Consider the following 12077-nt stretch of genomic DNA (forward strand, 5'->3'; position numbering starts at 1 on the left):
TACTGGGTATCTATCCAGAGAGCTTGAAGTCAGCAATCCCAAAAGTCCTGTGCACCCCAATGTTCATTGCAGCATTATTTACAATAGCCAAGATGTGGAAGCAACCTAAGTGCCCATCAACTGATGATTGGATAAAGAAGTTGTGGTATATATACAATGGAATACTACTCAGCTGTAAAACAGGACAAAATCATTCCATTTGCAATAACATGGATGGACCTTGAGGGAATTATGTTAAGTGAAATAAGCCAGTTAGAGAAGGATAATCTGTGTAGGACTCCACTCATATGAGGAATTTAAAAATGTGGACAAAGAGAACAGATTAGTGGCTACCAAGGGAAAGGTGGGGTGCGGGGTGGGCACAAAGGGTAAAGGGGTGCACCTACAACACGAATGACAAACATTAATGTACAACCGAAATTTCACAAGACTGTAACCTATCTTTAACTCAATAAAAAAAAAAGTGCATAGCCCATACCTGCTTGATCAGGCCACTCCCTTCCTCTTCATCCTCACCTCCTACTGCTCTTTTCAAGACAAAGACCACAATTTTTATCAAGGCCCTTCCTCAATGATTTGCCTGTTGCCCTCTGTTGAGACCAGATATAGGTCAATTGGGCCTCTCAGGATTAGGTTGTTTTTGGTAAATGTTGGTAACCTCCAGTAGGTGGAGAGATGAGAGCTCTAGGCCTGTCCCCCTGACAACTATCCTAGTTCGTAAACCAGTATTTATCCGATTATCTGTAATCCATGACTCTCTCCCAGTTGGGCATGTAGGACTATGGAAATAGAGACCAGGTCTGTGCTCACCTAGTCTAGCCAGGACTTACATGGTCTTGATTCAAACAGGAGCCCAATAATTTATTTCCTGAGTGTTGTTGCCTGCTAAACTGCCAATAAGAAGGAAGAGAAACTAGGGAGGATGGAGAGTATCCGCTCTAAATAATGATAACCACCATTTATTGAGCACCTAATATTTCCAGTCCCTACCACAACCTGCCAAGAAGACACTTGAACTGAATCTTAGAGCCAGGCATCGACTTGCCCAAAGGGATACAGCTAGCAAGGAGTTGACCTGGGGTTCAAACCCAGAACATTCTGATTGCAAGGTCCAGGCTCTTTCATGACACCATTGCGTTTCATGTAGCCACTGTCCTAGCTGGTGAGAGCAGTGCAAAGCGATGTATCAGTTTTCAAAGTGATGTATAAATATCAGCTACATGTCAGTGTGTCTTCTCCTCCACTCACCTCACAAACATTTCTGTTATCTGCGCTGTAACTCTGATGTACAGCCGTGCTTGATGGGTATACAGCACAGTGACGAACAGTGTAGTAGACACCGGTGCACCTGCCAGGGCTTGAAGCCTGGCTCTGCCACTGTTGTGGGAAAAAGACCACAGACTCAACATGTCTAATCTAGACCCTGTAGTTCACTAACATTCTGCAAGCAGGAAAGAGACAGAGGAGCCGAGGGAACACAGTCTACAGGTGTGCAACTCGACTCTCTCACCTCCCGGTAACTGTGAGTTATAAATGTTCCTTTCAAGAACTAGCCTATTAACTCAAGTGAGCCGTCAGGGTCTCTTTGGGAGAACTGCTTCTCTCTGTGGTTAGAAGTCTCTTTTTCTAAGAACTGCTTTTCATTTTCTGTGGATGCTGATTTCTTGGAAGATACATGGCAGAGTAAACTTGTGGCACAGGAGAGCCTTGGACAAAGGTCATTGTCAACGGAAGTAGGAAGGGAGGGAGGGCAGCAAATCGGACACTTCTGGTAGAGGAAGGGCAAGTAAGTCTCTCATTACCTCTTGCCAGCTGGATGACTTTGGGCAGGTCACTCTACTACTCTGTGCCTCAGTTTCCTCATCTAGAAAATAAGGTTAAAAATAGGGTCTTACTTCAGGGGATTGCTGTGAACAGTAAATACATGCATCCTTTATTATTATCTAGAACTCCATGCCATTTGCTGTTTTGTGGAAGGCATTTGCCTTGCTAGCTTTAATGTGGGATAACATTTGATCCTGCCTCATTCGCACAAACACATTTCATGGCCATTGCATGATTACCGCTTGGTGCTTGCTGGTCCAGATCCCTTATTTTAACAGTCAGAACTCAACCTGAACTGGCATTACATCCGTGTTGAGTCAGCACTCAAAGTGTATAACAACGGCATGTATAAAAAGAAAAAGAATTTTTTTTATCCTCATCAAAGCAGTACCTTAAAGTTTTGTCACTTACTATTACTTTAAACCCTCTATTTGATTTTGGGCATTGTAATATCTGACCTTCTAGCTAAATGTCCCTCTGCCCCAACATGTAATATAATGCTTGGCACATGGTAGGTTTAAACATCCCTGAATGTTTAGTGAATGACTGCGAAATCCTCTATTAATGTCTATAAAAGCTCCAATTTGGGTCTAGCACAGCCCAAAAGTGTAAAACCCATCTTTCCTTGGAATTGGCTTTTGAGTGAAATCTAAATTCTTTGCTGGCCATGCAAAGCTTTTCATTAATTGGCCTCAACCATCCTATTATTCTTCATCAACCGCCACTTCTCCCATACCCCAATTCCCAAGTTCCAGTGCCACCAAACTTTATATCATTCCCAGTACAGACCACGCCTTTTTACAACTCTAAGACTTTTACTTGCTGTTCCCTCTTCCAGAAATTCCCTTCTCTTTTAAGCATGGCCAACTCTTACTGAGCCTTCAAAATCCTAGCTTAAGTGGCTCCTCCTCAGGGATGTCTCCTAGACTCCCCAAGGCAGCATCAATAGCTCCCTTCTCTGGGGTCCCTCAATACCCTGTCTAGCACCTTGGTTAAGAGGCCTGGCTTTACAGTCATGCTAAGGGCTAGGCTAAATTCCCAGCTTTGCAATTTATAAAGTGTGAGATCTTGGGCAAGTTATGTGACCTCTCTGAACGTCGGTCTCCTCATCTTCTAACCTGTACCAATAGCAACCTCTGAGAGTTGCAATGGGAATAATTTAATTAGATCATTGTAAAGTGTACAGCAAATGCTCAAGAAATGATAGACAGCCTGCTGCCTTCTGTTACAGCAACTGACTACTTCCCCTGTGTAAGCCTAGATGAGGCCAGCAGAGTCTTCAATTATTTCTTAGCCCTGGCAGCTAGCACACTAGCTGGCACACAGTAGATGCTTAATGCATCCTTGCAGAATGCTTGCATGTAGTCATGAATGAATGACTCTGAGTTCTTTGATTCCCTAGAGTGCCCAGGAGGAGCGAGGTCCCCCTGCAGTGGCAGGGGCAGCTGTGCGGACGGCATGGAAGGAAACGGAAGCTGCTCTTGCCGAGTAAGTTCAGAAAGATGTTCTCTTTCTCCCTGACTCTGCTCCCTCTCCTTCCCTGTTGTCCGTTCTTAAACACACACATCCTAGGTGGAGTCTCTAAGAAATAGCGATATTAGTAAAAAGAGTATGTGACCTGCAACAAAATGACCATAGAGACTGGAGACCTTCGAATGAGTCAGTTAACTACTCAGCCTTAAGTGTATCCATCTGTAAAATGGGTTTGATAAAAATACGTATGTAATTACGTTTGTTGAAAAAGTGAAATGAGATCATATATGTGATAGTAATTTATGAAATTATATAGGGCTATAGAAATTGTTGTTCTTACTGTTAATTATCACCACTATTAGTAGACTACCCTTAGGAGCTAGCCTCAGCACCCATTGTCAAGCACTGGGTCTGCCAATGGAAGAATTCCTTTGTTATCCCATGAAAGTGACTTTTTCCAAGCTTCAAGCCTCAGATGATTTAAATACAAAGAATTCTTGAAAAGGACTGAGCCCCACTGTCTTCAGAAATGCAAAAGTGAAAGAGTTTTCCTTTCACTTTTGGGTGAAATTGTGATGCGGCTCTTAGATTTGGTCTCTATTTTCATCTTTGGGCTGACAAAGCAGCTTTCTTCTGAAGAGCTCCAGATTCTTCATAAAAAAGGACGCCAGGATTAATGTACGCATTATAACACAAAAACAGCAAAGGATAAAAGAAAAAATAGAAAGAAGGAGCTTCAGGATAGCGTAGAGGGCAGATATATTTGAGAAACAAATGTTGAGCAGACCATCAGTTAGAAATGGAAGGGCTGCCTGGGTAACACAGGTCACTTGGGTCTAATGTCATCTACCCGGGGTGTTCTGCAGGAAGGATTTGGTGGAACAGCCTGTGAAACCTGTGCTGATGACAACTTATTTGGACCCAGCTGTTCAGCAGGTATGTCTGATTTTTGTGTAATCAAATGCGTTTGCAAAGGCTGAAAGTCAAACATGGCTCACACAGCTGAAGATTCCAGAGAGAATGTTCTGGGGGGAAAAGCTCTGAACAGTTATATATAACCAAGTCTACAGGCCAAACAAAGAGCTGACAACAAAAATCTGATAAAATGCAATCTTTGAAAAGAGAGACACCGTTTTCTGGGGGTTTCCGCACTTGCGGCCAGCTACTCACCAGTAAACATTTCTGTCGATCTCAGGGGCATACGATTCCCTCCCTCCAGGCTCCAGGATCCGACATGTACCTATTCCTACCCTGTTCAGCCTCTCCCCGAGGTCTTTCCGAATCCTGGTCTCAGCACTGATCTTCTCCCCAGGGCCCTCAACTTCCATAGGTCCCACCATGTTCTAATCTGTCCCTTCCTTTGGGAGTTTACAAATAAATATCTCAGGTGATCAGAGATTGTCGGTTCCATTTTGCAGGTTAAACAAACCTGAAACTGGTTTGTCCACTCTTTTATTTTGGTTCCCCCCAGAAGTAGACCCTGAACCCAGTACAAGAAGCATATTTGGAAGGCAACCCCAGGAAACACAAAGAAAGTGACATGGAGAAATAACGAACACGCTGTCAAGCCAGAGACCAGTGTGAATGACCAGAGCTTAATCCCCCAGGGAACTGTGGAGTCAGTGCAGAGCACTCACTCTGGAGTCATCTCACCTAAGGAGAGAGGGAGCCATGGCGTGGTAGGCAGAGTGATGACCCCCCAGTATTGTCCACATCCTTATCCCTTGGACCTGGAAATATGTTACCTTGCATGGCAAGGGGGAATTAAAGTGGCAGATGGAACTAAGGTTGCTAATCACCTGACCTTACAGTAAAGAGATTATCCTGGATTATCCAGGCAGACCCAATGTAATCATAGGGGTCCTTAAATGTGGAGGAGGGAGGCAGAGGCAGAAGACGCAGTGTCAGAGTGATGAGATGCGAGAAAGACTCCACCAGCCCCTGCTGGCTTTGAAGATGGAAGGGGGCCACAAACCAAACAATGTGGGCGGGTTTAGAAACTGGAAGAGACAAGGAAAGGATTTCCCCCCTCCAGAAAGGAACACAAGCTACCAAAAACCTCGATTTTAGCACAGTAATTTTGGGTTTCTGACTTCCAGAAGTGTAAGCCAATAAATTTGTGTTCTTTTAAGACACTAGGCTTGTTGCAATTTGTTACAGCAGGAATAGGAAACTAATACATGCAGTCGTGGGGCGGGGGGCATGGTTGTTAATTCCCTGGCACTTGCAGCCCCCAGTAAGAGCTCAGCAGCCTCCCTGGGAAGTGTTCACAAGCTACTGGAAGTGAGCTGGAATGCATGGCATTGGGAAGGTCTAGAGAATGCAGGCATGGCAAAAAGGACATACCCAGCGGCCTTTCTTCAACACTTCAATTCTGGCTTTTATGGAAAAATCAAATTCAGTTGACACTGCATTGATTCAAATATTTTTTCCAAGAAAACTTACACACACAGAGACATCCCACCCCCATAACTTTGCACAGTCTGTGATAAGTTTCATTGCAATAGCACAGGCCTTATCTCATTCTAATCCATGGGTTCCTTGAAGGCAAGCACTGTTGTACCTCTTTATCTCTAGTACCTTCCATGGTGCTGCCTGCCTGGTACACATGCACTGCACTTTTGCTGGCTGGATGAATCAGTGAGTGAGTGTGTGAGTGAATGATTTAATAAATTAATGGTCTAATTCTCTCCAGCCATATTGTCCTGACCCAGCAGCATGGTTTGGAGAGACATCACATAGAGACGATTAGAACTCCAGGGTTAGACTCAGACTGGGTTTCAGCCACAGGGCTGTTAATGGTGGGAACCTTAGGCTGACACTGTCTGTCTGTGTCTTCACCTGTAAAAATAGAAATAATACTGCCTCCTTTAGGGTTACTATGAAGATTTAAATAAATGCACAATAAATGCTCAATTATTGTTGTTACAATTATGTATAACTCTCTAGTGTCCCCCAATCTTAGGTTTTCCTTCATCCTCCGCTCCATAAAAGATTGCTTCATAAGGGTGTTAGCAAAAGCAAATTTAAAACAGATGTTGGTTAAGATTATACATTATATTAAAGGACAATAAACTAAAATATAATCAATCAGCTGTTTAGAAATAACATGCCTTCTAAATTGGCCCTTCCCTACCATAAGACTAGAATTTAAATCACATATTTTACATAAATACTGAAATGGGAAGGAAGGAAGACAGAATCCAGCCTTGCTTACTTCCAAAGAAAGCCGAGTAATTGTTTGGGATGAAAACTTAGAAAGAAAAGGAACCCATGTTGTCTCCAAGGCACTGGTGTTGGTTGCTGATGAGCACAGAGGTACGTGGAGATTCCAAACATTTCTAACCAAAGAAAGTGGCCTCCCTTCACACTTGCTTGTGCCATGGAGAAAGGGCAAGTGAAAGGGGGAAAGATGGTTTAGAAACTCATATTTTTAAGTGAGGAAGTCGGAAACCTAAACTGAGACCCAGGAGAAAAAGCACTAAGCTCTCCATTCCAACAGCATTTCGTGAGATGATGGAAATGTCTTATATCTTCGCTGTCCGACGCGGTCACCACTAGCCACTTGAGGCCACTGAGCACCTGAAATGTGACCAGTGCAACTGAGGAACTGAATTGTAAATTTTAGTTCGTTACTTAATTAAAATTTAAATAGCCAAACATGGCTAGCGGCTACCATATCGGATAGCGCAGCTCTAGATCGTAATGGGTAAGAGAACAGGCATTGAAGTCACACTGGCCTGAGTTTGAAACCAACCCCAGTTGCCAAGTGACCTGCGGCAAGCTTTTTAATCTCTCGAAGGCTTCCTCATCTATAAAACAGGAATAGCAACACCTGCCTCTTGGGCTTGACAACGTAGCAGCTCTTAGCAGCATGTCACAAGCACTCAATCAATGGAAGCAAGTATTAAATGAGAACAAAAACAATCCAACAGTAAGCAAGCCACCCATGAATGAATGAATGAGTGAATGAGTGAATGGCTCAGTGGTGGCTGGTCATTTCCCATTGGCAAGGACTATGGCAATTTGCAAAACTTTTCAGCAGGGCGTCCACTGGGTGCCAGTGTTGTTTCATCCAGTGAGGCATTGGTCCCATAGAGGTGGCACTTTTGCCTGTAAGTAGGACAGCTCTATCAGCCACAGTTTATTTTTAGCGCTGACTTTCACCTGCCGCCCGAGTGTTCTCCCACTCGACTGTTGATGAGTTTGGAGAAGATCTAGGGCTGCCTCAGCCAAGGGTTTTCATCTCTGCTGCCAATGCCTAGCCTGCTCACTTAGGGCAGGATGCAAAGCCCATTTTCTATAGCATGACCCCCACATCAATCCCACAGTCGTGTCTTGTTAATAACAGTAGCCAGCATTTGCTGAGCATCGGCTGTGTGCCCGGCAGTGAGTGAGGTCTGATGTGCATAATGCCTTTGGGTCCTCACAGCAACTCTTCAAGCTGGGCTCTTCACTTTATGATGAGGAGGCAGAGAGGTTTCTCAAGGTTACGCAGCCATTAAAGGCACAAGGCAGGATTTGACCCCAAGTGTCCGACTCCAGAGCCTGGGCATCCAGGTCCCGCACGGCTCTGCCCCTGGGGCATCCACCATGCATTAGACCCCTGACTGGTGATGGAGCTCCAAAGAGGGGAAAGATTAGGACCCGACCCCCAAGGAACTGGAGATGCAGGTGAGAATTATGATCCGATGTACACAGCACACATGGGAAGCTACGAGAACATGGGAGAGGGAGCAGCTCACCTGCCAAGGAGCACATCACAGGGGTCTTTGTGCACTGTCCCTCTGACCTGAATGGCATGGCTTTGACCACTTTAAAGTCACATACCCAAAGTTTCCCATGTATCTAGAGATCTGCTGAGGCCAATTCAACAAATATGAAGGGTTCTCTAAATGACCATCTGGGAATCCCTCTGCCACTCACTTCTCCTTCTCAAGGACATTCTCTTGGCAACAGCTGGCAGCCTGGCAATGCGTGTCATAGGCTCCTGAAAGCTGTTCACGCCAGGTCAGTTAATCCAGTGCAGAGGCTGTACCGGAAGACAGGACACTGGGAGATGCTCACGCCAGGGCCTTTGACCCACACCATGCTGCCCAGAGGAGAAGCTGAGTGACAAGGACAGCTCTAGCAGTTAGCATCTAAGTTGGGATCAGGAGCTGAGCCACATTTATCTCCCCCTTTCTGCCCTCCTGCCCTCTTCCATTGGTTGCATGACAACATTTAGGACACACATGGTATCGTTGTATCACTTAGAGTCCGGCTTCCGCACTACACTGTGAGCTCCTTGAATTAGATATTATGAATTATGCATCTTTATATACCCAGTGCCTAATACAGTACCTGCCACTAGGTGGAAGCTGGGTAGATATTTTTTTAACTTTTTATTAAGATTATGATAGTTTACAACCTTGTGAAATTTCAGTTGTACATTGTTGTTTGCCAGTCGTGTTGTAGGTGCACCCCTTCACCACCATGCACCACCGTGTTTGGAAGGAAGGCGGGTGAACTAGCGAGTCATCCCACGTGCTTAGAAGCCAGGATGTATAAAATAAAGTGGCGGAAGATCAAAATGAAAAGTCAAAGAGATTGGAGTCAAATCTTGTTGGACAATTGGAGGAAGTCTTGTTTGACAAAGAGAGGACTTTAGATTTAGTTTAGTTAGCAATTGGGAGTCATTGAAATATTTGAGAGAAGATCACCCTGATGCCATTACTGATCAAATGAAATGGATGAAATGGAGACGTGAGAAATTGGACAGTGAGGCCAGGTAAAATGCTACTGCAATAGTCCAGGCAAAACATGATAAGCACCGAACAAAGTTCCAGTGGATATGAAGAGCAGGGGATTGGGGTGGGACATGTAACAAAGAATGCAAAGGATTTGATGGCTTATTAGATGTTTGGAATACTTTTAAACTTTATTAATCTTGGTATTTGGTTAGGTTTTTAAGCAAATGGATCTTCTTAATTATTTTTTCACTTGAGTTAACATTAAATTGGCTTACACACATTGAACACATGTGCGATAGATAGAATAATGCCCCGCTCCCAAAGATGGCTGTGTCCTAATCCTAGAACTTGTGAATATGTTAGGTTACATCGAAAGGGGAATTAAGGCTGCAGATGGAATTAAGGTCGCTAATCAGTTGATTTAAGATAGGGAGAGTGTCCTGGATTACCCAGGTGAGCCCAATGTAATCACAAGCGCCCTTATAAGTGGAAGAGGAAGACAGAAGAGAGAGGACCAATAAAGATGGCAACGTGAGAAGGACTTGACCTGATATTGCTAGCTTTGAAGGTGAGAAAGGGGCCATGAGCCAAGGAATGCAGGTGGCCTCTAGAAGCTGTGAAGAGCAAGGGAAAATATTCTCCTTTAGTCTCCAGAAGAAACACAGCCCTATTGATACCTTAATTTCAGCCCAGAGAGACACATTACAGACTTCTGACTTCCAGAACTATAGGATAATAAATTAGTGTTGTTTTAGGCGACTAAGTTTATGATAATTTCCTACAGCAGCAAAAAGAAACTAATACAATATGCTTCACAGAAGGCTGGGGATAGGATGCTGGTGACCCAGCCAGACAGTAAATCTCGCTGCAAGTGAGTCACAAACTGGATGCTGAAGAGTTGACCATTTATTTCAAATGCCTTTCACTTCTTCCTGAAATGATTTGTCACTGGGCTGCAAAGTCATCTATTTCAAACTAGAAAACACAGCTTAGTCATTCTCTGCCCTTTTGAATTTCTTTTTATACCTGCATTGCCCTGTTATTTGGGAAGTAGGATTTATTTACATAGATTCCCGCTACCAATAGTGATTGAGTCAGCGCTAGCATTTCTCTTTTAAACATGACAGGTATATGAGACGCTAAGTTAATTCTCTTGTTGAGGTATCCAACGATGAAGTCAGTAGTTTGAAAGAACTCCATGCAATGCACATGATATGCCAGAGCTGCCTTATATAGATTATCTCGTTTAACTATAGAAATCCCATGAGGTAGGCATTATCCACATGTTATACATAAATAAATTGAAACTAATAAAAGGAAAATGAAACCAAGATTCAAATCAGGGTCTCTGGACTTCAAATGCATAGTTTTCCCCGTCTCATCATGAAGATTCTCAGTAAAAGTTATCTGGAAATATTTCCCTTCCAGAATCTTTAGAAGAAGTCTATATGAGGTAGTGAAAATTCTCCATTTTCATGTCTGCAGTGTGCAACTGTGTGCATGGAGTCTGCAACAGTGGAATAGATGGCGACGGGACCTGTGAGTGCCACTCTGCATACACTGGCCCCAGCTGTGACCAGCGTGAGTACTGCTAGTTTCCTTAATGCCGTGCCAGATCCAATGGGCACAGATGTGTGCATTTCAATCTTGTACTCGTGTGCTGGGGCTCTACCTGTGTGAGACACCATCAAATGTTTTGCTGGAAGAAAACCAAAAATTTAAAAGAGAGAAGAAAGAAAAGGAGAGAAGGAGAGGGGAGGAGAGGGGAGGGGAAGGGAGAAGAGAGGAGGTGACTAGAGGAAGTGGGGAGGGGTGGGGAAAGGATGAGAAGGGAAGAGGAGAGGAGAGGAGAGGAGAGACAGTATAGAAAATCAGAAGTCACAGAAAGTTTGGGAGCAGTGTAGTAACACAGCTGTAGCTATGTTCTAGGAAGGTCAAACTGGTGGCAGTGTGAAAGACAGAATGGAGAAGAAGACATTTGAGCTAGGAAACCAGCTGAAGCTATTGCAAAAAGTTAGCCACCCGGTAAGGGAGATAAGGCATGTTCTCAATTCTAAGTCTCAAAGGCAGAACACATTCACAGGAAACGGAGGCTCACCAAGGCTGAGCAACTCACCAAAGGTCACAAAACTAGTAAACAGGAGAGCTGGAACTCAAATCATTTGAATCCATGGGAAGTTCTTTAAACAATGTCATGCTGGGTCCAATCAAGAGATAGAAACCACAAGGTGATTGGAACAAGGGAAGTTTAATATAAAGCTATAATATAAACTGTGATAGGCGAGTGGCTGTAAAAATGCAAAGTGAACCTAGGGCTGATGGAGCATAACAAAGGAAAGACAAACTTGGAAGAGAGTGGCCCTCTCCACGGCTGGGTTCAAATCTTGTTGGAGGAGATATGGTGGCACCCCCCCGGGTAGAGGAGAAGTCTGCTGGTTTGCCCAGGCCAGCATGGGGCCACAGTCTCCCGGCAGGCAGGGAACAACCCTCCAGGGCACTGGTGAGCTGAGGCTGGTGGGCAAGCACGCAGAGGGAGTTGGGGTGCCATGGGTGCTAAACCTGTAGTGTGCAATGTTTGTGTGTGGGGAGAGCTGTGGGAAGGTGGTCACTGGGTCCAGACCTAGGATGTGAGGTCACCAAGGGAAAGGTGAACTCTAGGTGCCCAGCTTGGGCAGAGCATCACTGGATGTCCTCACACACTCACACCACCGACAGACTATGGAGCAGCAGCAAGCCAACACAGCAGGAGCACGACACTGCTCAAGGGCACCAGGAAGACAAACCCCTTCCTGCTGCAATGGCCCTCCAGCGCCCTCTATTGGTCATGCTTAGCACATCACTGTAAAGGAGAAATCCAGTCCATTATCACAGAGCAGGTGATGAAGGGTGATTTTGGAACTTGGGCATTAAGAAGCTGGACATTCTGCCTTTGACATTAGCCTCGCTTAACTTATTCTCTGGATGTTTCTCTTCTGGTTTGTAAAATGAAGGGATTGGACAAGATTCAAATTCAACAAATTCAAACTCACTTTATTGAAAGTCATTGAG

At 44.4% G+C, this 12077-nt stretch overlaps 1 protein-coding gene and 1 long non-coding RNA gene across 4 annotated transcripts in view; one reads left to right on the forward strand and one right to left on the reverse strand.

Annotated features, from left to right (window-relative positions):
* STAB2 (stabilin 2) overlaps positions 1 to 12077 on the forward strand; it is a 147771-nt gene that overhangs the window by 13470 nt on the left and 122224 nt on the right. For all 3 annotated transcript variants that reach the window (XM_008526302.2, XM_070600742.1, XM_070600741.1), the window contains exons 4-6: positions 3227 to 3312; positions 4164 to 4233; positions 10515 to 10610. In XM_008526302.2, the coding sequence (XP_008524524.2) occupies positions 3227 to 3312; positions 4164 to 4233; positions 10515 to 10610 (252 nt within the window). The remainder of the gene's footprint in view (positions 1 to 3226; positions 3313 to 4163; positions 4234 to 10514; positions 10611 to 12077) is intronic.
* The window catches only part of LOC139080385 (uncharacterized), a 33338-nt gene that overhangs the window by 3547 nt on the left and 17714 nt on the right, over positions 1 to 12077 (reverse strand). The window lies entirely within an intron of this gene.

The sequence above is a fragment of the Equus przewalskii genome, chromosome 29 (assembly GCF_037783145.1).
Source record: "Equus przewalskii isolate Varuska chromosome 29, EquPr2, whole genome shotgun sequence".
Classification (NCBI taxonomy): Eukaryota; Metazoa; Chordata; class Mammalia; order Perissodactyla; family Equidae; genus Equus; species Equus przewalskii.